The sequence below is a fragment of the Stegodyphus dumicola genome, chromosome X2, assembly GCF_044657685.1.
Source record: "Stegodyphus dumicola isolate Sdum_Otavi_A_Nest chromosome X2, ASM4465768v1".
In the NCBI taxonomy this organism is placed as follows: domain Eukaryota; kingdom Metazoa; phylum Arthropoda; class Arachnida; order Araneae; family Eresidae; genus Stegodyphus; species Stegodyphus dumicola.
The window spans coordinates 10,082,250-10,109,548 of NC_140781.1; the positions used below are offsets into that span (position 1 = coordinate 10,082,250).

General features: G+C 32.9%; 1 protein-coding gene across 6 annotated transcripts in view; it reads left to right on the forward strand.

Annotated features, from left to right (window-relative positions):
- Letm1 (Leucine zipper and EF-hand containing transmembrane protein 1) overlaps positions 1-27,299 on the forward strand; it is a 206,036-nt gene that overhangs the window by 70,978 nt on the left and 107,759 nt on the right. For all 6 annotated transcript variants that reach the window (XM_085809176.1, XM_085809177.1, XM_085809175.1 and 3 more), the window contains one exon: positions 6,108-6,313. In XM_085809176.1, the coding sequence (XP_085665302.1) occupies positions 6,108-6,313 (206 nt within the window). The remainder of the gene's footprint in view (positions 1-6,107; positions 6,314-27,299) is intronic.

Genomic DNA, 27,299 nt, shown 5'->3' on the forward strand with positions numbered 1-27,299 from the left:
GGGCCACTAAAATGCCATATGCGGGCCACGGGTTGAAGACACCTAGTTTAGATGATGGAACGAGGTGGCGACTTGTGGGGAGGTTACAGGCAGGCCAGTCGCAAATCCAGATATGCAGAGAGTTTAATTTTTTGCTCGGCGTCATGTGTAAGCTATGGAAACAGTTCCAGGATACTGGATCCATCGAGATAAAGCCTGGGCCACGAGTCCAAGAGCCACGGCTGCCAGAGAAAATCTCTATTTGTCCATTTTAGCGAGGCATAAAGAGAGGGGCTACAGCTTCTCAGTTCTCTCGGGACCTGTATGCAGCCACAAGAACCTGTCTAACAAGAGTGAATGTTTCCAAAAGATTGAAGGCCCACCAGCAGCCGAGCGGTAAAAACGCTGAACACTGGTAGTTCAGTCCAAGGTTCCAATCTCGCGAACAGGCTGGCTGCATGGGCGTTTTCGTGGTTTTCCCCATGTGTAATGTGTATACGAGTCAGTTTCCCTTAAAAAGTCCTCCACAAAGGCATCCCTTTCCTTAGGCAGATAGCCCTAGTGTGCTTTGCCATAATTAAATACACCAAACACCCAAAGATTGAATGAGAGAGGGTTGTTTGCCAGAAAACCAGTTGTTTGCATCCCACTCACATTTATGGACAGGAGAGTTCAATTAGCATGGTGCATGCAGCATAGTGATTGGAGTGCAGAGCAATGGGCGACCATTCTGTTCACCGACGAGTCCCGTTTTAGCCTGGAAACTGATTCTCACCATACTTTCATATAGAGAGAGCCAGGGACTCACTACCTACCCTCCAGTAATCAGATTACATGCTTTCTTTATTTAGTTTTAATGTATGTTCTTGTTGAAAACCACTTCAGCTGAGATGCCTAGAATTAAATTGCAATTTTTCATTTCCTGTCGGTACCAATTCATGCTATTTTTCAATCATAAAAGCACCCTTGATTTGAAGCACTGATGAAAAAGGGGTAAACAGTAGCCATTGGGATAAAATAACTGACAGTAACCTGCCAAATTGATATGATGCCATGCATAAAAGAAATTCCCTCTAGCTGATAGTGTGGAAATGTTACTTATTTGCATCTGAAGAAGGTTTGGTCAAATGGTCAAAACACATCCTGCCAATTTCAATTATATTACATTCTCATAGTTAATTTTCGAAGTGTTGGATTTAGTAGGAGGCCCTCCTCACCTGAACTTTAGTCCCTCCACTTTAGACATGCAGTGTACTTAACATTTTTCCTAAAATTAATGTCCTAAGGCCTTTTCAGAATGCAAGGCCCATCAAAAGTGCAACTTGTGGGATCCCACAATTAGTATTAAAAAAACTTAAAAATTTAATATGTGATAATTTTCTCAGCATGCCATTTGTAGCAAAAATATAAATTGAAGAAAGTACATGCTAGTAAATCACAAAAAAATATCAATGAATTTCATTTAACCCCTTGACGCGCAACATTATTTTTATAATTTTTTTTAACTAAAAATTCTAGAAAATGAATATTATGATCCTAGAGACAAATAATATATGAATTTAAAAAAATCTACTCTTGCCCATTGTTCTGTGGGTGGTGGTCGCCCTGTGAAACCACCGCGCATCTTGGACTTTGAAACTTACCTAGGTAGTAGGGGGGGAGAACTTACCTTTCTCCTTGCGCATTTCCAATAAATGATGAAATTTACGAATTTTAAAAAAATGTATGTAGGAATTGCATAATATATAATTTTTTTACATTATTTTACAAAGTAAATCTCCAGGAAAAATTAGAAAATAACATTTATGTAATTTTTCTATAGCAGTGAAAATTTAAGTACCTACATAATAAGGACGTTTGGCTAAATGGATTAAAAAACTCAGTAAAATAAAGATAAAAAAAGACTCAGTGGTGTTTTTTTTTTTTTTTTTTTTTTTTTAAATTTCAAAGAACAAATATTTTTTGTGGCACTGTTCAAAGCATGTTTTGTCTTTTTGGTATATGCATAGACCCACATTGCACGTTTCGCACATGTATCTTCTATGAGGTTTCTTCCTTGTGCAACAAAATGTACACTGCCTGGATCTAAATTTCAGTGGTTTATGTCGAGCGTTATTTAGTTTCTTTTCATCTGGCACATGAAAGTTGTGGTTTTTTTTTATGTTAAGTGAGGGGGTGTGGTCTTTTTGGCTTTGGTACAGATCTTTCGTTTTCCATTCATATTTATTTTATTCGTATTTCATCCCAAAATATTCAGAAAATATTTTTAATTTAAATAAAACTTTATGCAATTTCTATTTTTAATTATAGCAAAGTATATTTACATTAAACTTAAACCACATGAAATAATTTATAAAATCACAATACTATAACATGGGGAGCAAGTGTGTTGAGGTCAGAGAAAAGTCTCTGGAAAAGAAAGACCTTTTTACTGGGCAAGTGCATGTATTGTTTAGTAATAAAATAACTCTGTGGTTTCAAAACCCCTTATCTATATCCGGTTAAAAATAAACATTCCAATTTGAGAAGCAAGCAAACGCCATTGTGAAGAACGGCAGTTTCAAGGTGCGACTACCGAGCCTCTAGAGCATTGTGACACATTGCTCTAGTGGTGCAGCAGTCGCTCTCTGAAACCACAAAGCAAATGCCATACATATAGAGGGATTTTTCTGTATTCAGTTTAATTATTGCTATTTTTTATTGTTTATGATATAAATCATGATGTGTGATGAATAACTTTTGAAATTTAAAGTTGTTTATATTAATAAAAGGAAGTTATTTTGTCTCATTGAAAACTAACTTTAAAAGGCATCCGATTTGAAGTACTAAGACCTAAAACATGTATGATTCTGCAGTCATTTTGTGTTATTTGGAGGTAAAAGATCAGTAATCAACTGATTTTCACTTAAAAATTTTGGAAGGAAGAGGAGAAAAAAATTCGAAAATTGGTGGCTTCAAGGCGCGACCACCACATGTCAAAGGGTTAAAGCGAAGAAAAATTCAACCTCAAATTATACTAATTTATTAATCAACCCCTCAAGGCATGTTGGAAATGATACCAAATAACAAATTTTGAAATCTGTTGGACAATTTTGGAGGAGTAAAACATTTTGTATTTAATTTTTATATTGGGTGTGAAATGTTGGATTACATGATTTGTCTCAATTGTTTTTTTAATTTGAATTACCAAAACATGAGTATTTACATAATTAAGAAAACAGTTTTGTAATTGGAAGTATGTGAGTAAAAATTCTGAAATGGGGGATAGCCATAGTAAAGTTAGAGAATGTTGATTCTGGTTCACACTTTAATTTAAACCTTGAATTTTTAAATTTCATCAGTACATTATAATTGTTGATATATTCTGTTTTATCCGTGGGCTGATTCTTGGACTTCTTATAAATAGCAAAAGGACTTTCCTTTATCCTACATGTAAACCCACATCCTTTAAGCTGCCAAAGGAGTGCCTTCATTGCTGAGCTATTTGGAACTACTTACCCACAATTTTTTTTAAATGTCTACTTGATTATCATAGATCCATATACTGGTCTCCTCTTGTAGTTCGAGATAGAAGGCATTATTCTTCATCCACATTGTTTATGAGAAAGCTGCCTACCTATCTGAAATTTCTTTAACCAGGATTATTTCAAAAGTTTTTTTTTTTTTAAAAAACCAGTCTAACAAATACATTTTAGTGGAATTTTGAACACACTGCCTTTTATGCTACTGGTTTCTTTCTTTTCTATTTCATTTGAAACATGTTAATTAATGCTTCTAATCAGCAGTAATATGCAAAAAGAATTTTATTCTTAGAATAAAATGTTCACTCATTTTTATTGCAATGCATTAAACCTTTGCAACAGCCCATATATAAATTAAAGGGCTATTCAGTAAAAACTGTGGTGTGTAGCTTCTTGCAAAACGTTTCATATGACAGAAGGGCTAGGTACAAATATGTACGAGTATTACCCATTTAGCTGAAATGGTTACAAAAATCCGTTCCCTTTCCTGTATTTTTGGAAAGTTGCTTTTTTTAGCATGCAATATTTTGCAGTACCTATGATTCATTGCACTTCTGAATCCATTCACAGCAAAGGTGTATTTTTTTTAGACATAAATCTTAAAACTGTTCATCTTAAAGTAAAATAGAATTTTGGGGGCAGTTATTATGTACGAGGGCCATCCAGGAAGTAGATTACGTTTCCGTCTGTGTCCGCTAGGGGCGGGGCTAGCGCGGCCATCTTGGGGTCAGAGCGTTGCGCAGCTCAGTCTGCATCTAGCCGTGCTAGTGAGAGGTTCGTGCTGTGCTCCGTTCAGATACTGTGACGGTTTGAAATGTCTGCGTTAATTGAAAATCCCGCGAGCTGCGAGGTGCGCTCAGTAATAAGGTTTCTGACTGCAAAAAACTGTAAACCGATAGAAATCTATCGGCAGCTTCGTGAAGTGTATGGGGACAACATTATCACTGAAGGTGGAGTGCGTCAGTGGGTCATAAGATTTCAAAATGGCCGAACCAATGTTCACGACGAAGATCGAAGTGGGAGACCCAGCATAGTGACCGCCGAACTTCTCGAAAAAGTCGATGCTAAAGTCCGTGAAAATCGAAATTTCACAATAACGGAACTTTCTTTGAGTTTTCCACAAATTTCGCGAAGTTTGTTGCACTAAATCATCAGCGAAAAGCTTGGTTACCACAAGTTTTGTGCAGGATGGAAGGCAAGAAGAGGTAACGAAGTGGTTGAAGGCGCAGGCGGCCGAATTTTTCGACGAAGGAATTTCCAAGCTCGTACATCGCTACGATAAATGCCTTAATTTGTATGGTGACTATGTAGAAAAGTAGTATTTGAGTGTGGCTTTCATCTGTATATAATAAAATTTGTTTCCTATACTTTGTTTATTTTTTTATTCCAAAACGTAATCTACTTTCTGGATAGCCCTCGTATATTAAGGAAAAAAATGTTAGAGTTGCTTTTGTAATGGGCATAAAGTTTCTTGTAAAACAGCTTCTAAATGTGCATGCTGATTATTTAAAAAGTACTTACCTCATGAAAGTGCTGAAAGTAGACATGTCAAATAAAATCAGTTGGAAAGATTTAAAAAAAAGCAATTCCAAAAAGGCCTTAAGTCATTAATTTTGTAAGAAATAGTGTTCTTAAATTGAGGGACCTCTAAAATTTAGGTGAGGTATGCCTCCCCACTAAATTCAACACTTTGAAAATTCAGGTAACTTAGGACCTTCAAGCTTGCATGTCAGCACTTGTCAGAGGAGCAAGTTACTTTCATTGGAGACAGCACACCTGCTCTTTATTCGCTGACTTTTTCCTTGTTCCTGCAGATTGATACTCTTTGAGTATTTCCATGATACACAGTGACAGAATAGTTTATTGATTCTGCTACAATACCTCCAGACAAAATTCCTGGAATAGTAACAAAATGAGACACTCGTCTCTGAGTTCACCAATCTCAAAAATCATCACGTTTCCCGCTGAAAAACGAGAGCTTTTTCAAAATGAAGCCAAAACAGATAATTTCATCACTTTCTTCTTATAGCTTAATATGTAGCTTTGTTCAAGGTCAATGAAAATTGACTTGTAACTAAAATTGGCAGGATGTGCGTTGACCATTGGACAATAAATACCATCTTTAGCTGCGAATGAGTAACGTTTTCACATTACTAGCTAGAGAAAAAAAGAAATTGTCAGGTATCCAAAACTTGTCATGACAGTTTCCACTGCTAATTTTTTGTCTTTTGAATCTTCATAAATCTCTGTTTAGACATAAAATCTGCATTTTGTTTCAGAAAAGCCTATTTCATAACTATGTTTATAAATGTTACACTGTATGTAAATGTAATACAGCTATTGTATGTAAATTTAATACAGCTATTGTATGTAAATCTAATACAGATTTACTGTATGCAAATCTAATACAGCTATCCCCTTCAAATATTAATGCGAAGTGCCATTCTGTACAACATGATGAGAAAAAGCAAATACTGATCCCTCTCAATTTTATGAGATAGCACTTCCTATTTAATAGTCTCAGTCATGAACGCATATTAATATTTTTCACATGAACACTTTGGATAATGCGTAATTTGAATTCATGTTTGAATCATTTCTATTTAGGATATTGAAGACTTGAAAGACATAGTTCTTGAGACAGGGCATAAAGAAATAAGGGAATCTAAAGCTGCATTAAGGTTATCCAACAAAGTAAATAAAATGATTTCAAAAATGGATAAACTTCTAGAAGAACTAACTGAAGAAAGAGAAAACCTACAGCAACAAATAAATGATAAAATGAAAGAAGGTGTAAGTGCTGTGAAAGAAAGGTAAGTTCCATTTTAAATTTTTAGTAAATAAATATTGAGTAGTTATTTTTATTATTAAATCTGTAACCTTCCTGTTTTTTGGAAAGCAAAGTTTTCTTTTGTCTCAAATAATTCACTACTTTTTAAGAATAGTTTCATTATGCCTCTTTCATAGAATTTATACATTTCCACATTAAAGAACATGAGCAACTCAAAGTCAAACAGTTGTAAGAAACATGTAACTGATGTTAATGTCATGACAAAAAGGCTAGAATCATTGATAAGAATAAATACTTCTAATCTGCTGGTTAAAAAGACGCAAATTTTTATCCTTGAGAATTGTCTATTAGACAAACATGTTCCCTTTTTTTAATTTAATTCATTCTCATATTTGTGATTATGACAAATTTCTTTCCTTTTCTTGCTTTAACAATTATTTTTCTAGGTAATTTCTGAGAAGTTGTTCAATTTTTGTAAAAAAATTTGTTTTACGATTTGGAAGTATGTTAGTTATTTTCAAAGAATCTGAAGTTTTATAATGAGACATTGCAGTTGTTAAAAATGTAATTAATACTTGAGCATCTTCTTGAATCCTGAAATCTCTCTCCCAGCAGGCTTTATCAACCATGATTCAGTATTTTATCATTTGATTGTTGACCTTTGAGCTTGACGGATGATTTTCCCCTCGCTGCTGAAAGTGTGAAGGTGAATTTTCCTCTCGCTCACCTCATGGCATATTTTAGGACTAACATAAGATAGCTTTGGTACCAGTTTTATGGAAATGTTATATTGTACTTGAAATTTATAGTACAATCAACATTTTGTACTCAAGAAAAATAAGAAATTTTTGGATTGCAGATAACTTAGGACCTTCAAGCTTGCATGTCAGCACTTGTCAGAGGAGCAAGTTACTTTTATTGGAGACAGCACACCTGCTCTTTATTCACTGACTTTTTCCTTGTTCGTGCAGATTGATGCTCTTTGAGTATTTCCATGATACACAGTGACAGAATAGTTTATTGATTCTGCTACAATACCTCCAGACAAAATTTCTGGAATAGTAACAAAATGAGACACTCGTCTCTGAGTTCACCAATCTCAGGAATCATCACGTTTCCCGCTGAAAACTGAGAGCTTTTTCAAAATGAAGCCAAAACAGATAATTTCATCACTTTCTTCGTATAGCTTAATATGTAGCTTTGTTCAAGGTCAATAGCTGCTTAAAGACTAGCAAGAGATGAACGATCTGTCTGTATGGCAGTTTTCATCGATCTTCCATGTTGTTCGTATCACAAACATTCTTTTTAGCTGTAGACATAACAAAATTTGCCATCAATGATGTTTTTAAAAGGTGTGATAGAAATGGATGCTGTATTTAATAGGAAATTAAAATAAGTTCCTATTAAAAAAAGATAATAGTATCTCATTAATTCTCTCAGAGTTTATCGATTTATTAGCATGTCAGCACTTTATGTCGCCATTTCCGAGGTCATATTAGCCCATTTTTTACGAGAATCATGTTTTACATCGGTTTGCTGTCTCTAACAGTTTGTATTTTGTCTTCTTGTTGCTTTGTATTTGTTACTTTTCTACGTGATTTGAGAATATTGTCATCTATTTTTGAGGAACTCTTAATATATTGTGCATTTAAATATTTGTCGAAAAAATAATAAAGCAAACCTAAATTTTCAAAATGAAAAAAATGGCTAGGATTGACTGAGCAGAAAAGTGACGATCACAGGTGATGGATCCATGGCAATCTACTAGCACTAAGAATACTGAAAAGAAAAGAAAAATTGTTTCTAGAAAATATAATTAAAGTTGTTTTATCATTTGAATTTACTTGAAATGAAGATCAAATGAACTCTTGACCTCAATGTGTTGTTTGCGATGAACCATTATCCAATCTAAAGTGTGCAAGATGAAAGGATAAATCTGAAAAGTATTTTAAGAGGAAATTATCGGAGTTAGACAAGTAATGAAAGGTGTTGCTTCAAATGAAAAAGCTTTGGAAGCTACTTGCCTGGTATGCCTAAGAATTGCTAAGATTGGGCAGGCTCAAACTATTCGAGAAAAAATTATATTATCATGAACTGAAGATATCGTTTTAACATTATTCAATGAAAAAAGGCTAATGAACTTAATAGTATTCTGTTATCAAATGATACAGTAGGTCAATGAATTTATGAAATGACAAATTCCATAAAAGAGACACTTATTAAAAGAATAAAACACAGTGAGTATTTCGCATTGCAATTGGAGGAAAGTACTTATATAACAAACTTTGTCCAATTATTAGTTTACATATATTTTGTCAATCTCTTCATGATAGAACAACTGCAAGGGAAATTTTCAAAGTAATTGATAATTTTATATCTGAGAATGATATTTCTTGGAATAAGTGCATTGCCGTATGCAGTGATGGAGGTCGGCCTTTAACAGGAAAATATTCTGGAGTAATTTCTCAAATAAAGTCACACCTGAAACTAAATTTCCTCACTGCTCCATAGATCGTGTAGTTGTAGTAGCCAAAACTATCCCCGAAAGCCTGAAAATTGTTTTAAATCAAGCTGTGAAAATTGTGAATTTTATTAAAAGCTGAGCTTTAAGTTCGACTATTTATGGTTTTATGCCAAGAGATGGGCAGTGAACATGAAACCCTTTTGTTACATTCTGAAGTAAGGTGATATGCAGAGGCTATACCACCTTACTTAAAGTTTTAAATCATCTTTTTGAAATTCCATCAGAAATGCAAAATTTGAATTGCAAAACATGTTTATTTAGTGAATTATGCTTGGCGCGTTTAGCATATTTAGCTGATATTTTTAAAAAGTTAAATGAATTAAATTTAGGATTAAAAGGACAAAATGTTAATTTGTTAAATGTTGGAGATAAAATAAAATAAAGGTAATGATAAACTCGAGTTAATAATTAAAGAATTGGATAATAATATTCTAAGCTTTTTGCCACTTTTAGAAAGTTTTCTAACTGAAAATAATTTGGAAATAGAAGAAGAATTAGCATCCGACATTAAAAATCACTTTTTTCATTGATAAATAATTTCAACATGTGTTTCCCGGAGGATTATGAAAAAGAAAATTGGATTAGAAAATCCATTTTATTCAAATATGCCTGAAATTTTATCTTGTAAAGAAAAAAGAACAATTGATAGAACTCTAACTGAAGAGTTCAAAGAATAACACACTTGTTAACTTTTCGCTGAACCTTAAAAAAGAATTTAGAAGCATTTCAAATAAAGCTAATTAAACTTTTATTGCCTTCTTGCACAATCTATATGTGTGAACAAGAATTTTTTTCCAGATTATATTTAAAAAATAAGTACAGAGCAAAATTTTATGCGAATTGTAATTTGCGCTTAAAACTAAGTGAGATAAGACCAGACATAAAGAATTTGATTTCTCTTAAACAGGCCCAAATTTCGCACTAAATTTTAGAATTAAAGAATTGTAACTTAAATTTTGATGATTAAAATGGTAACCAATTTATAATCTTATATTTTTATGTGTATATATTTAATTCAAATAGCCAATAGGTAGTGCAAATGGCAAAATATTTTTTAGCGCAAAGGGCGTTAGATCAGAAGGTCTATTAATTTCAAAATGGCATTTTGCATCGATTCACTTTTCAAACTGTTGCCACCAAATATTATTGCCATGTATAAAGAAACCAAATAACAAAGAATCTGCATGAATGTTTCTCGCATTCTGAAAAACCAACAGTACCTAAGGCCATCAAATTTTGAATAACATAGTCTTCCAACCAAACATGGCCACTTGGAAGCTCTATTTTGAATATTAAATTTGTTTTTTAATCTATTTCAAATTTTGCAAAACTTTAACGAATTTTTTATTAACAAACTCAACAATTGCAAAGCAAGCAATGGCAACACTGTATGAAAAACATTTTAATCTCCAGCATGCGAGACTGTTTTGCTGTTTTTTGAATATTTTTTTATATTGCTGTTGAATTTTATGTATTTTCGAAGAACATAATATTTAATAAATAAAGGAAACACACAAACGTTAAAAAATACCCTTCTGGGTGTAATATAAAATCTGAAAGCATTCAGATTTTCTTTCTTTCTTCTTAGCCCAGAAGGCCTATTAACTTTGTTTTGGTATTTTTCATTTAAAACATGAATGTCCGTTTTATTTTTCAAATTTTTGCCACCAAATATTATTGCCCGGTGTTATATTTAAGGAAATTAAATAATGAAGAATCTGAATAAATGTATGTATGTTTCTTGTATTGTGATAAAACAATGGTGCCTAGAGCCATCAAATTCTGAATAACATAATCCTTCAACTGAATATGGGCATCTAGAAGCCCTAATTTGGAGCTTGAAATTTGTTTCATTATCGTTTCATATTTTGTAACAATTTAACCAAATTTCGTTTAACAAACTTGACGCTTTCAAAGCGAGCAATGGCAACACAGTATGGGTAAAACAACATTTTTATTCGCATAGAATACTATTGGAAATTCTAAAGATATGCTCATTTTAATTATTTTGCAATATTGCTGTTGAATTGAATTTTATGGTTTAAGTGCGAAGAACATGATATTTAATAAATAAAGGTAAACACAAAAGGTTAAAAAAGTCCCTTTGGGGGTAAAGTCTTCAGATTTTATTATTATTATTGTTTAATATTTCTATTCAGAAATTTAAAAATAATCATTGTAAAATGTAGTGGGGGTACTGAAGGTTTTCAATTTTTGTTTATATGGTATGCGTTAGTCAAAAGGTTGAGTTCCACTTGCTTAGTGTGGTAGGTGACGTACCAAATGCCGACAAATTCCTGGCAACCCTTAGTGTATAGATAGGGAAAAGAGTAACAAGACAATTGAAAGGAACAAAACTAACATGAGAACTCGCGATGCTGTCTACCATAGACGCATACAAAAAGTTATTGAAGAAAATAACTTAAACTCTCACACATATCAACTCTAACTGGAAAAGTCGTGAAGATTGTAATACATGGCTTACGTGTCACCACAGAGCACCTATATTTTACACAAGAACTGCGCAATCAAGATTTGAAGCCACCTTCCTAACAAACCTCAAGAACTGACATGAAATTAAACCTATGCTTCTGTTCCTTGTACATTTACCAAAAAATGAAGAAACCAAGGAAATATATAACGTATATTGACCATCTTAGAGTCTCAGTGGAATCACTTTACCAGAAACCCCGAGCCCCATAGTGTCAGGATTTTCCACAACTTGCTGCTTTCTACAAGTGATTGGGTATGTGTACAATGTGGTGGACCCCACTGCTCCAACTCCAGAAAAAGCAAACTCAAATTTGAAGACCCTGCCAGATGTTACAACTGCGGAAGGCCCCTCCCAGCTTCTTACTCTGGTTGCCCAGCTGTACCTAAAATATTAAAAAGAACCACAAATAGCTTCATCCCAAGCCAGCCACTAGCAATCAACCCAAGGAATAGCATTGAAAACTTTCCTTACTGGAGCTCAAGCTACAACCTAGACTGAATCTTCAAGCACAACCTTGAATTCTGGCAAACTATTCAGCCTTAAGTCCATTAAAACCATATGGGATAATAATGCAGAGAATCAAAAATCTAAAAAAACTTCCTTCTGGACAATATAGAAGCAATTGCAGAAATAATTGATAATGTCAGCAGACATCTTTAATCATCACGCTACTAATAGCAGATTCTACGGCATCCTAACATGGAATACAAATGCACTGTTTGGCAAAAAAGATGAATTAATCGATTTAATCATTGTACTTGAACCAGATGTCATCTTAGTTCAGGAAACTCATCTTAAACCTGCAAAGGCGGTACTCTTTCCAAATTACTTCGCTTATAGACAAGATAGGCATATAGGACATTGTGGTGGGGTAATCCTGTATGTTAAAAGTAGTATCGCGCATTTTAGTAAACCGTTTTTCTCAAACGTAAACACAGATGTAATCATAACTATTGACAACACCTCTGTTGCTATTTCCAATGTAAACATACCTCCCATTAACCACTTAAACAACACAGAATTCAGATTTGCTTCCTTCACATCTCATTTCAATCGCTGGAGGCGACTGTAATGCAAAACACTCAAGCTCGAATCCCAGGCATGCAAACAGGAATGGCAACCTATTTATGATTTAATTGACTGAAATCACTTTACCATAAAAGCGCCAGATGAGCCCACTCATTTTTCACTAAACAGGTATACAATTATAGACTTTTTCACTGCCCATAATTTTCCATTTCTGTATATCACCTCAATTCCTGTTCCTTCCTCTGATCACAACCCCATTCTCATTAAAATCTTTACCAATTCAACCCCCTTCCCTGTCATGCACAGTCAATGTTACAAATTGGCCCAAATTTACAAATTGACGCTGATAAAGAAATTGACAAGTTCACAAATCATATTCGTAATGCATTTAATAATGCTACCAATACATTCTATATTAACAGACAATTTCTGCCCCTCCCATACTACGTTCAAGAACAAATTGTTACAAAAGTAGAATTCGTAAAATATGGCAAAATGCAAGAGATCCGCAAATGAAACAAAGATTAAAGTGTCTCCAAAGTATTAAAAACACAATCAAAGCATTCAGGAATACATAGATCATGTTACTAACACAGTTAATAATTACCTCAATTTCCCCAGTCCTCTCAATTTCATATTTCTTTCCACACCTTCGCTCGTTGCCCAAATTATCAGCACAATTAAAAAAGTTTCAGGACAGGATTGTATTCCCAATAAAGCCGCAAAGCATCTGCCCATTAACACAATTACCTGCTTCACAAAAATAAGTAATGTCATAATAAAATTATCATATTTCTCCATAGCCTTCTCCTTACCTCAAATTTTTAATAATACTGAGATAGGCTGTGCCCTATATGCTTAAGACTTGGTTATCTGCTCATCAAGTATTCATAAAAAAATATTTTTGGTCAACAGATTAAATGATACATTAAGAAAACTTTCTACATGGTGTGAGTATACTGAAATGGGAGTTAATATTGAAAACACATGCTGTCAAACATTTACACTAAATCAACAAGAAACTATAATGAATTTAAATTATAAAGACAAAATTTATTCGAGAGTCTTACAGTATGAAATATCCAGGCATTACATTTGGTAAAAAATTATCTTGGTAAGAACACATAGAAGATATCGCAAAAAATGTAAGAAAGAGGTCGGTACTTTTCCGTTTTGCCGGTGCAGGCGATAAAGTCACCAATAATGGTACAACCGATGCAAAACAGAATATCCTCACTGGTAACCTTTTACTCCTCATTTTCAAAACAAGCCGCAACCATTTCTTATCATTTTGATTGTTTCTTTCAATGCTGGCTTACAATTACATAGAATTTTTACCAGATAGTTCAATGTTATGCCCTAAGGCCATTTGCGGGTGATAATTAAGTCAATTAGGATGCAATCCCATCGCTCAACCGCTGGCGAAAATATAGAAAAAGCAAAGTCAAGGGTTAAATTCATCAATTCTAATGAGAATGCACTAGTGAAGTAAACCTCCATGGTTTTACATAATTTCTGAGTAAACTATTCGTACGAATAGAAATAATTCTTGCATTTAAACTTGTATTTCAAATTAAGATTTAACTTGAAATTAATGTAGATAATTACTGAGAGAATTAGATTTTTGTAGCATAGTTTATGTGAGATGAGATCACTTCGGATCACAGGATATGAACTGGCAAATCAGGATGTTGTACCCTGAAAGCACAGCAAATTCTTAAATTAAAGTCTTTTTACAAATTTATTGTTTTTATTTATTGGCCTTTTTGACAAAGTTTTAAACATTAAAATGTAACCTTCAAAATAAAAAAGTTCTTAGAACTAACATTTGTCAGCATTTTTTATGTGTATGCTGTGTGTTGTCACCAATAAAGTCTGCTTGGTGAGATTTGTGCTGGCGAAACTGAAAAGTACCAAGAGATCATTAGTTTTGAAAAATCAATGGAGTTTGATGGAGCTGTGGTAGAAATACCCTTAACGTGACATGTAATATGTTTATCAAACCTGTCTTGACATATTATTCTGAAGCTCTTCTAACTTATAGTATTAATCTAATGACAGATCTGGAAACTACCCAAAACCATGTTCGAAGATTAATTGTGGGAGCAGTAAGAATCCCCAATGAACGCTGTGCTGTTATTCTAAGCCAGTGGTGCCCAACCTTCGGCCTCTAGTGAGCACATTTTGGCCTATCAAGAGCACATTTCCAAAACATCGAACATTTTTTTAAACATATTTCCAATCTTACGTGATACATCTGAAATATTAATTTTCGCAAATGGGTTAGAGATGAACAATAATATTGGTTGAACTTTATGGAAATCAGAGAAGGGGAGTTCAAAATTATTTTTCAGTGCATTTAGGTTTTCTGAGTATTTCTCTGTTTCAATTGCCTTGTGGTTATTAATATGGCTTGATAAATTCTGAAAGTGAGTGAAATTGTTTTCTTTCATCTGATTTATCCACAAATTTAACTTTATCTGAAAAGCAGAGTCCCAGTCATTTGAAAAAGGTTTTTTTCCCCCCTGGAGATCTTCGTTCAGTTTAGCTGTTATATCTGTGAGAAAAGATCAGATAACCAGTTATTATTGTCCAATTCTTTATAACTTTCGTTTCCAGTTTTTAAAAAACTGCTTTATTGGCGAAAGAAGTTCTACAAAATCGTTGGAGTGCTTTTTGCTTTACTCCTTGCTGAGCCATCTAACTTCGGAATGAAGCAATAAGATTCCATGGTCGCTATCAGGTTCATCAGTCAGCAATCAATTATTTTATAACGTTTTCTAAGATATCTCTATGCTATGACTATAAATGCTTACCATATGTTAACAATTAAGAAATATAAATGAATAGTTACTTTTTATATATTTTTTGTTCATAGTACCTAATCGGGCTGGCGAGCACATATAAAACGATCGTCAAGCACAGGGTTGGGCACCGCTGTTTTAAGCCTTTTGAAGAAATGAATTCATCAGAAAGCTTTATGTTTATACAAAAAGTTTATTTGATTACCATCAAATTGTTTTAGGGGAAATTATGGTTACAATCAAAACAGAAGACTGAAAACGTAAGAAAGTTTTATACAAAAAGTTGTGAAAATTAAAAATGAAATGGGCATACCAGACAGCCTGGAAATTTTACCTCTTCCAATTAATCCTTTAATTCCCCTTGTGAAGGATAGAATTCATCTTACTCAAGTGGTGCGGAAAAAAGATGTTTCTGATTCATTCATTTTTAACAAATTTAAAGGCTGTTTCTCTGGAAGTTATAAATACCAGATATCCTCGGCCTGAATGGCTACATGTGTATACTGACAGATCTCAGTTTGACCAAGGGGAAAGTGCAGATGCTGAGATATTTACAGAAATGTTTGCATTCTCTGTATAGTCAAATGCCATGCCATTTGATGGTGAAGTTGAAACTATTAGACTGGCCAGTCAACTATTGACAAGAGTGGAAGACTTTGAGAATGTCATTATATTGTCCGATTACATCTCAGCAATCAAAGCAGTTTCATCTCTGGATTATGCAGATTCTCAGAGACTTAAAAGTTGCAAAGAGAATTTGGGTTATTGCTAACCTTGAAAACAAATATTGTACTGCAGCAAGTGCTTTGACATTGTGATATGGAAATGAGATGGCTGATCTGGGAAAGAAGAGGCAGAGGTATTCTGCAATGCACATAAAAAGAGATCCCATACTCTTCAATAAATAGGATAATCAAAAATACTTTGAACAAGAACTGTCAGCCAAAGTATCTGAACTTATTAATGATAAAACTTAGAAAGAGACTTGAAGGCATTCCTTTTTTTAGCCTGAAGGCAGAAACAGCATATGAAGATGGCCTTCAGGTTAAAAATAGGCCAAGCACGTTTTTTTAATTGTTTACCCAGTTTTGTAATGCTGTAGCCCAGATTATTTCAAAATCATAAAAGTCAGATTTGCTGTGTTATATCTGTGAAGAAGTTTAAAGCTCATTGTCATGAATAATATGTCATTATTTTTAAAACACTTTCTAATTCAAAGTGCGTTTTTATATATGTATACATGTTGTTGCCTTTGTTATATGATAAAGAAAGTTTAATATGCATACTTGATTCATTTTTTGAAACTCTAGTAATGTGATATAGATTTTCTTCTTTTTCAATTTTATGCCTAACAGTGTTATTGAATGAAGGTAGGAAGATTTACTTCTGCATTTCTTAATGACATTTTTTAATATTTGTCTCAAAAAAGCAAAGTGGGAAAAAAGTATTAAATTTTTTTCAGTTAAATTGAATTAATTTTAAACTTAATTTTGTGTCATTATTAATGATTGTTTTAGGTATAGTTTCATCTAAAAATTAAAGCTTAAATGCTCTGAATGTATTGAAAAAAGGAGATAAAAAATTGTAAAATACTACAAAATCTGAGTTAATTTTATTTCTGTGACATTAAGTTCAATTTATGAAGTCAAATATAACTTACTTTTAATTAAGTATGGTAAACTTTTTGTTAATTTCTGAAATATTTTTCTTTTTTAACTACTGTTTCTAAAAGATTAAATGAGAAGAGGAAAGCTCAAAAACTCTTCTCTTCCCCACCCCCTAAAAGAAAAACTCTCTGTTCTTTTTTTTTTTTAAATCATTTGACTGCCTCATATACAACTGATATTTAATTATGCACATTCTGATAAAGGAAGCCTCCGACTAGCCAATTTCACTTGAATTTCATGTAGTTGTAAGAGCAGTGCATTTATGATAACCTAAAATGTATCTCAGAAATAAGCAAAAATCCAAGTCTAAAGTTCTGCATAACAGAAATATTTTGAGTTTTGACTGTTAAAGACTGTTGTGGCTTATTGGTAATGCATAGGGGTTTTAGTGACAAGGTATGTAATTTCAAACCCAGAGCAAGTTCGATTTAATACTTTTCTTTGTTGTTTTGTATCTTTTATTTGCATTGCAATGGATTAAATTGGGAATGGATTTAAAAAAATGCATAAAACGACATGTAATTTCAAGGGTAGTTTTTCTATTTAATATTTGTAATTTATTACAATTTTTGTGTATGCCTGCTTTCACAATTATAATGGAGATACTTGTTATGAAAAAGTTTCAGACTACAGTGTAGTTCAGCATTGCACCCAGTGAATAAATTATAGCCTATTATACCTCAACTTTTTGGGGGTGAAATTGTCCTGCAAAATGTTAAAAGAAAACATGAGTTGTTAAGATTAGTTAGAAGTTCCCCGTTTTTCACTAATCCTGGTATACATATGTATTTCAGAATTCGCTTCCTCCTCTTCAATAAACATCCAATTGTATGTTTATTAAAAAATAATGATTATTGGCATTTTCACATTGAGTCAATTTCCGGTTTTAGAGCAATTTAAAAATGAGCTTTCTGTATTGTTTGATAAAAATTTTGACTTTATTGTAGACTAAGCATCGGTAGACTGCCTTAAAGAAATGTAAGAAATTCATAAATACTTGGTCATTAATGCCACAGAAAATTAATTCCATTTTTTGTGCCATTTCTTTAAAAATATCTTTTTTGAATAACTTTTTCAGCAAAATGAAGTAAAAATAAAAATAACATAAAAGAAGAAAGAGAAGGAATTATGTGCTTTAGATCTTGAACCATTTTTCCTCTCAAATCATTGACTTATTACTATTAAGACACTGGACTATTACTGGTAACTTTAGACTTGATTTTTCTCAATTAATTCTGTCACTTGCAAGCACACTGTTTTTAAGCTTCCTTGCGATAATGGTAAGTTGGGAAAAAAATCAGTGACCCAAAGGTTATGTGCTCACCTTATCTGTAGAATGCTAAATTTATTTACCCCTTGAGAAAGTGAACTTCATTATTTAATCTAAATTTCTTCCAGTTTCAGCCTTTGTTTTTATTTATAAGTTGGTAATCTTTTTTCCCCTAGATTCTCTTGATTTTTTTACACTGTTTGTTTATTTTTACCATGTGTGGTAGCAAATTTTAATTCTCGTGAGTAATTTTTTTCTCAGTTTTCCTAATTCTTGTGGAACCTCAAAAATATTTTGAATAATACATTAATATTCTTCTGCTGCTGTCCAGAGTTTTAACACTTTTAATTTTTTTATATAAAACTGATTGTGATTACATCTATTTGTTTCAGATGCAGGGAGATAAGCAAATCTAATAAAAAGGCAAATTTAATTTGAAGACTATGCATAGAACTTGTTTAAAATCCTTCTGTATGCTCATTATAGAGCTAAATGCCCATGGTTATATAAAAATGAACTGAAACTGAAAAACCAGTAGCAACTAATGAAAATCAGTAGATAAATTTTTGCACCTTAAGATTTGAAAATGACATACATGTGTAGCTGAGGGCCACGTGCAAAGTGTTTTGCATATTACCAGGTTCATTAAATGAGAGAAGGTAATAATAATTAATGCATAATTTTCTTCATTTATTCCCCAGAAGTAATCCATGTAGGAAATAATGTGCCGAGAACAGAGTTTAGAAATTATTAATGTGGTAAAATGAGAGATTTGGGAATAAGAAACATTATTTATATATAATGCATGTGTAGTGGTCACAAAACTAAGTGGCTTGTAAAGACAAACTACTGAGTTTTTTGTAGTAACTGTGATTCTGTAGATTAATCTAGTAGATAGCCCAAAAAAATTTCCGAATGTTGTCTGGTGATCATGGCAGCTATTGAGAATGGATACATCACTAATCTACTTTCTCCTTAGGATTTTTAGTATGAACATGTTCTTTAAAACAAAATTAATTCTAAACATAAACAGTGATGTCGGTTGCATCGAGAAAATTATTTCATTATACTTGTTGCCAAATTTGCTTTGGGGCTACCTAAAAGTGAAAGGTATCACCATAGGAAAATTTTTCTGAATGGGTCGTACCATCTTTCCATAAGCTGTTTTAGCTCAAACTACTCTGATGTTTCTATCTTTACCTGGGTATATGTCAATCATCTTACCCATCGGCCAGAATGTCCTCCGTTTCCCTTCAGTTTCTATCAGGATGAAGTCTCCAACTTTTGACGGGAAACAATTAGGCTTTTGCAGACATTGAAACAGTTGGCCATGATACTCACTCCTAAATATCTTTCTTAAATTATCCCTGAAATCTCGTTGACATCTTAACCTTTTGTTAAGGTTAATTTTATCAATATGATCTAAATCAGGTTTTCCAGCATTTCTAGTTTCTCCCAGAAACATTGCTGGGGGTCAATAGGATAAGGTCTTCTAAATTATCGAAGGTATATGAGAGTGATCTATATGAAATAATGAGGGTGCACTTTTAGTTTTTGGAAACTATTCATTTATAATCATAGAATGTATTATATTAAAGAGAACTGCAATACCAACATAGTTATAATTTCATATCTCTATCCAAAGTGTTGCCAATTACAAGTTCCTAAATATTAAATGTTGCCATTTACAAACTATTAAATATTAAATCTTCCTTTTTTTTAAGGTTTAATTTTTTTTAGCAGTCTAAAATCAGTCCACATACCTAGCCGGCTTTCTAATCGCTGCCCCACTTCTAATTCTTTGCTCACCGTTCCTTGTTTCTGAGTTAGCAGAGTTTGGTAGTTGATCTTCTAAACTTTGCCCTTGAGAATATCTGGAATCATGACTGTATTCAAATATGCTCTACTTAAAGTGTCTGCTATTAATAAGTGTTTCCCCTTTTTGTATCGTGCATCTAGATAATATTTTTGTAAATTTAACAGCATTCTTTGCAATCGCTGTGGTGCTTTAAAAAGAAGTTTCTTAGTCGTGCTTTCTAATGGTCGATGATCAGTTTCAACTGTAGTACGTTTGCCATATATATATATATTAATGAAATTTAAAACATCCAAAAGTAATAGCTAAAAGCTGTTTTTCTATCTGAGCATAATTTTTCTGACTTTTTGTTAGAGCTCTGAAAGCATAAGCAATTGGTTCATTTTCTTGCAGTAAAACAGCACCTAATCCTTCAGAATTTAAATCTACTGAAAGAGTTATATCCTTATTAACACCATAGAATTTTAATCTGGGTGCTTTCATGACCAGTTCTTTAAGTGTTTCGAACGTTTTTGATGTTTTTCAGTCCAGTGCCAGAGAACATTTTTCTCAAGTAACTGTCTTAATGGTGTAGTAATAGTAGTGAACTTAGGAATAAATTTGGCTAAATAATTAATCATTCCCAAAAAATCTTTGTAGAGAAGACATGTCTGTAGGTTCTTGCATTTTAACAATTGCTTTAGAAAAATCCGGTTTTAGTCCATTTTCACTTAACTCATGCTCTATATAATTCACGCGATTAAATTTTATTTTACATTTATTAATGTGGTAAAATGGTAAAATATTTTGCCTTACGGAACTTCAAATTATTTTCTCATGCTCTTTGGAGTACTTTTTTAAGTCGTAGCTCATGTTCCTTTTCATTAGATCCCCATACATTCAACGCCTTCTAGACCTTCAATTACTTCGTTTAATTTTCTTTGGCAAACTTCTGGAGCTGATCATATGCCAAAAGGTAACCTTATAAATAAGAACCTGCCAAAAATAACAAAAGGTAACCTTATAAATAAGAACCTTATATGAACCTGCCAAAAGGTGTATTGAATGTACACAAACTACTACTTTCTTCATCAAGCTGGATTTGCCAAAAAGCACTATTAACATCTAAAACAGAAAATATTTTTGCCTTTGGCATTCTAGTGACAACTTTGTCAAAGGTTAACATTGGATAATGTTCTTGTTTTATAGCTTTAAATCTCTAGGATCTAAATATATTCTTATTTCGTTAGGTTTGAATACTGTGACCATTGAATTTACCCATTCAGTTGTTCTCTCACTTTCTCAATAACATTTAAACTTTCCATTCTTTGTAATTTTTTTCACTTTATCTCATATAGCTTTTTTTTTTTTTTTTTTTTTTTTTTTTTGAGGGTGAATTACTGGTGTTGCATCTTGTTTTAACTGGATTTTGTATTCTCCATTCAAACAGCCCAAGCCTTCAAATACATCTTTGTATTCCTCCAGTAAGTCTTCAGTATAAACATACATTACTTTTTGAATCAAACCTAGTTGCAGACATGATTTTAATCCTAATATAGAAGGTACTTCTTTGTCAATAACTTAGAATTCCACAACATAATTATTTTTTCCATATTGGCATTTAAATACTACTTTTCCTAAAGTATCCATTTTATTCCCAGATAATGTAACTAATCTTTAAATTTCAGACTTCTGTACCGGATCTTTTAGCAATTTCACTAGATTTAGCACAGCCAACGTGCATTACTCGGATAGACTGGAATTTTCTTAAAACATGCCTGGAAAAGTCGGGGAATTTCATTCTCCTGTTGAGTGGCAACCCTGTGATATATTTGACAAGCTAATGATTGGTTGGAAGCAGCATGGAGTAAATAAGATCTTTCTTTCTCAGTTCGTAAAGGCACTTATTGATTTCAGTTTCTTAATGATTTTTTTCATCAAATACTTCTTGTTGTATTAACTTCACAAGAGTTCTCTGCTGCAAACAGTTCAGATACTTTCAGTTCTCCAGTTTCTTTTATTTTCTTACTGTTTTGTTTGTTCCTAATGAATCTAAATATCCAAGCTACCATTCTTAAAATTTCCGTGTAAAAAAAAATAACGCATTATCCATGAATTCATATTGCCAGCATAGTTTAATATTGAAGTTATAATCTTTTTCTTTTTAGCCATTATTTCTTTTCTCTGTTGTAGAATCAGTCCTATAGTATTCTTTCACAATCTCAATTCAAAACTTTTTTTTTTTCCAAATAAAGCTAATCTAGCTCTGGTAAAACAGGATAGTTACTCAAGTTTGCATTTCTTCAACAGAGCTACTTAGGGCTTTGGCTTGAAGAAGCTGCTTTTTTACTTCCTCCTAGATTTCAGTTTTCAAATAAACTATGACTGCAAGTGAATTCTTCGAGGCATCAGTGATAGTGTGTATTTTGTACAACAGAGCATTATCTAATGTTAACTGTCTAGGGATCTGCATCAAGGACAATAAAAGTATGTCATTCACCCACTTTAAAAACTTTATCCTTAATATAGTCTGAGAGTTCAGCATCCCAACTCAGTTTTTCTTCCCAGGTCTTTTGTAAATGTAACTAAAAAGGGGGGAAAGGCAGCTAGTTCTTATTGGATCAAACACCTTATGTACAATAGCCTGACATCGGCCGAGCAGTAGAGTCGCTGAGCACTGCTAGTTCAGTCCAAGGTTCAAATCCCATGACCGGGCTGGCTGCAGGGGTGTTTTCATGGTTTTTCCCATGTGTAACGTGTATACGAGCTAGTGTTCCTTAGAAAGTCCTCCACAAAAGCATCTCTTCTCTTAGGCAGATAGCCCTAGAGGCTTTGCTGTAATCACATAAACCAAATCAAACCTTTTGTACAACAGGTAGCAAATTCCGCCTGGTCACTGGGAGTTCTCCTAATTTTATATTTTGAGCATCGCAGTGCAATAGATCTTGCTGTTTATGATAGTGTTTGTTTATAAAGTATAATTTAAGTTTTAATATTATGGCAACATTGATATTTTCTTAAATTGTAAAAAGAATGAGTTAAAAAATGTATCTGGCATCTAAAGAGTTTGTTATGGTTTTGTAGAATGTGATAAGCCTTGTTATGACTAAACTTATTTAATAAAGTTTTCTTTTTATATATTACTATAATGTGTTTTTATTAGAAGATAATTCTTAGAGAATATCATTTATATGCCAACTCCCAAACCAACATGTTTATCCCACACTAATCCTATTACTTTTAAAGGCTCAGATTCAGTATAAATCCCTTCTGTTTCTGTTTTCTGCCATCCTCTTAAATTGAAATATGCATTTGCCATTATCTCGGTTGCCTGTTGAATGAAAAAACTTGCATCTGCTTCAGAATCTACCAAAGTAACACAGTTGTCAACATATAAAAGGAAGCTTCAAGCTTCTCAGCAATACTTTTAAGAGGTGACTGATACTACTTCAAATGTAAGTCAGTCACTGCCACCAAAAGAAAAACTGTGCTTGTTTAGCCCAAATACGACCTGGCAGTGGTGAAATTCTGTAATCTCTGACTGTTCAGCATCCTTCCACCAGAGAAATGATAGAAAATCTCCGTTCATGGAAATTTGTAAGAATGCATTCCGTATATGAATAATGAGGATACGCTTACTAAATGTTAAATGCTGCCATTTACAAATTATTAAATATTAAATGTTGTATCTTCCTTTTTCTAAAGAGTTCAGAAGTTTTCTTTTTTTTATCCTAAGTCCAAATACCTGGCTAGCTCTTTAATCACTCTCCCACTTCTAGTTCTTTGATCACCATCCCTGTTTCTGAGTTAGCAGAGTGTGGTAGTTCATCTTCTATACTTTGCTGTTAACAGTATCTGGAATCATATTTTTTTATGTCTGTTTGTGCATTAGCTTCTTGTTCTGTTCCTCTGATATTCTCTTCAGCAGCTGAACTGTCTTGTTTGGTGTCTCTAATGTCTTTTTGCATTTAGTGTTTCTAATGTCCTTTTTCTCTCTAATTAATGCACTGTAATGTAGTATCACATTCACTTCTTTCTTCAATTTATAAATTTTTTCATGAGATGCTGGAATCAGCATACAAATTTCTGTATCTTCATTATCATCATCTTCTGTTGTATTCAAATATTCTCTACTTAAAGTACCTACCATAAGTAAGTCTTTCCCCTTTTTGTATCGTATAACTAGATTATATGTTTGTAAATTTAACAGCATTCTCTGCAATCTTTAAGGTGTTTTAAAAAGTTTTTTTTTTTTTTTCCCCATGCTTTCTAATGGTCGATGATCACTTTCAGTTGTAATGCATGTGCCATATATATATATATATATATAAATTGATGAAATTTAAAACATCCAAAAGTAATAGATAAAAGTTCTTTTTGGATCTGAGCAGAATTTTTCTGACTCTTGAAGCACAAGCAATTTGTTGTTTTTCTTGTAGTAAAACAGCACCTAATCCTTCAGAACTTGCATCTATGGAAAGAGTTATGTCCTTGTTAACATCATGGAATTTTAATCTGGGTGTTTTTATGACCAGTTCTGTAAGTGTTTCGAAATCTTTTTGCTGTTTTTCAGTCCAGTGCCAGTGAACATTTTCCTCGAGTAATTGTCTTAATTGTACACTAATCGTAGTTAAGTTAGGAATAAATTAGACTAAGTAATTAATCATTCCTAAAAATCTTTGTAGAGAAGGTACATCTGTAGGTTGTGGCATTTCATCAATTGCATCCACTTTAGAAAAATTGGGTTTTAACCCATTTTCACTTAACTCATGCCCTATATAACTCGCACAATTAATTTTTATTTTACGCTTATTGAACTTCAGATGATTTTCTCATGCTCTCTGGAGTACTTTTTTAAGTCGTAGGTCATGTTTCTTTTCATTATATCCAATATTAAGATATCATCTATAATGCATTCAACGCCTTCTAAACCTCCTATTATTTGGTTGAATTTTCTTTGGCAAATTTCTTGAGCTGAACGTATGCCAAATAGTAACCTTTTAAACTTATATCTGCTAAAAGGTGTATTGAATGTATACAAATTAATACGTTCTTCATCAAGCTGGATTTGCCAAAAAGCAATAGTGTTAACTTCCTTTTGTAGTTAAATTAATCACTCATAAAATGGTTGTAAAAGACAAACAAACATTTATTCAAAGATAAATCTTAATAACCTACACGTAACATATTCGTAAACGTACATAACATAACAAACGTACTTACTGCATCGTACCATTAAACATTTCAAGCGTATATCATCTCAGTGTATATATTTTTTATAAATAGAACGACATCCAGAAATTAGCTGTTGCCATTTTCTCAATAGATATTTTGTCTAATAACAATAAATAATTTACAATCGTGCTTACAATCGACCATCCTGACTTTTCAATTGTCCTCAATTGATCAAATCTTATCATACATTAAAACGGCAAATAAACAACAACAAAAATATAATAATAGGTAGGGAAAAAATAAAATGAAATATAATTTTAAAAAAATTCTATAAGTCCTATACAAAGTCTGTATAGCGCAATGGTTTGCTCACTGTTCGCTTGGACCTTTTAAGTTCATCCTCGTCTGCGTCATTATCATCAATGTCGTCATTGTCATCATCATCATTTGTTTCTGCATTTTTCCAAGATTTTAGTTGACTTACATGAGCAGTTAATGCATAAAAGCGACCATCGCAGGCTTCTTCTAGTTGTGATATTCTATAAGTGTCGCCCGGAAGTACTTCTTTCACAACCATTGGTCCACGATACTTAGGTTGAGTTTTGGTTGGTTCTCCTGATGCAGATTTTGAATTTAACTTCTACTATTTCTCCTTGCTCAAATGATAGAGATCCCGATTTCCTCTTGTCATAATAAGTTTTTTTTTTTTTTTTTTTTTTTTTTTTTTTTTTTTTTTTTTTGTTCTCTAACATTCTTTTCTCTAGCTTTTTTTGTAGTTTCTCCGGTTCCTTTTCAAACTTCTGCTTCTTCATTAGCAAGTAATCTCAAAACTCCATCTTGAAATCGTGGTACATATCCGTGAAGTATTTCAAATGGTGTTTTTCCAATACATTTATTGAATGTGTTATTCAAGTTTCTCTCAACTTCTTTAATTCTTTTATACCAATCCTTTTAATCTTTACTTTTTATTGATGTTACTATCGTTGATAAAATTGTTCTGTTCGATCTCTCGACCATACCATTTCCTTGTGGGTGGGAGGTTGAATTTAATGTATGAAGAATTCCCTTTCCCTTGCAAAAATTTTGAAATTCCTTTGAAGTAAAACAAGAACCTCGATCTGATATTATACGATCTGGTAATCCAAATTCTTCTATGAAACTCATCAGTGATTTCAGTAAGTTTTTCGAAGATGTGTTTTTCACAGCATACAATCAAACGAATCTGGTCATATTATCAGTGACGACTAACAATTCCTTGTTTCTTTTAGAACTTGTGATGAAAGGTCCAAGATGATCAATGTGTGTTGTTGCAAAAGGTCTGTGGCCTGGGGGTATAGGATGCAGAAGACCCTGTCTTTTTCTACCTGGAACTTTGTTGATGAGGCATTCAAAACACATTGATATATGTCGACGAACATATCTTCATAGCAGGAAACCAGTACAGTTCTTTGATTTTTGAGACAGTCCTATAACAGCAAAATGTCCCATAAGGTCATGAAACTTCACAACTATGCTTTTTCTCATGCTTTTAGGTACGACGTATAATAACTTCTTCTTTTCTCCATCCTCCACAATACGGAACAGTCTATTCCTTTTCAAAATATAATTCTCCACATTTTGATTTTCTTCTTAGGTTCTTTCACTTGGGTCTTTCTTCAAAATTGTTATTAATTCTCTTAACTTTTCATCTGCATGCTGTATCATAAGAATTTGTTCGTCTAAATTTAAGGTCAAACTTCTAAATTATCTTCTATCAAAGAATGCATGGTGCCTGATGAATTAATAACAGGAGCTCTACTGATTTCATCGATAGGAGACATTTTAATTCCTGGTTTGTGGCGTATTTCAAAATTATATTCTTGAATAAGGATACTCCAACGAGCAATTTGGGGATTGCTAGATTTCTTTGCATTCATGTAAACCAATGCTTGGCAGTCGGTAACTACCGTAAATTCAATTCCGAGTAAGAATTGTCAAAGTCTATCTAGAGTCCAGACAATTGCCATTAGCTCAAGTTTACTCGAGTGATAATTCTTTTCAGTTTCCGTTGTCTTTTTACTCACGCAGTAGACAAGATGCCATTTGCCGTCACTTCCAAGTTGAAGTAACATGCCAGCAATACCGTCTGAGCATGCATCAGTATGGACTTCTGTTTGAGCTTTAGGGTTGTACAAAGCTGAAATTGGTTGATTCGTCAGTTCGTTTTTCAGCACTGTAAAAGAATTCCGCTGACTTTCTTCCCATCTGAAT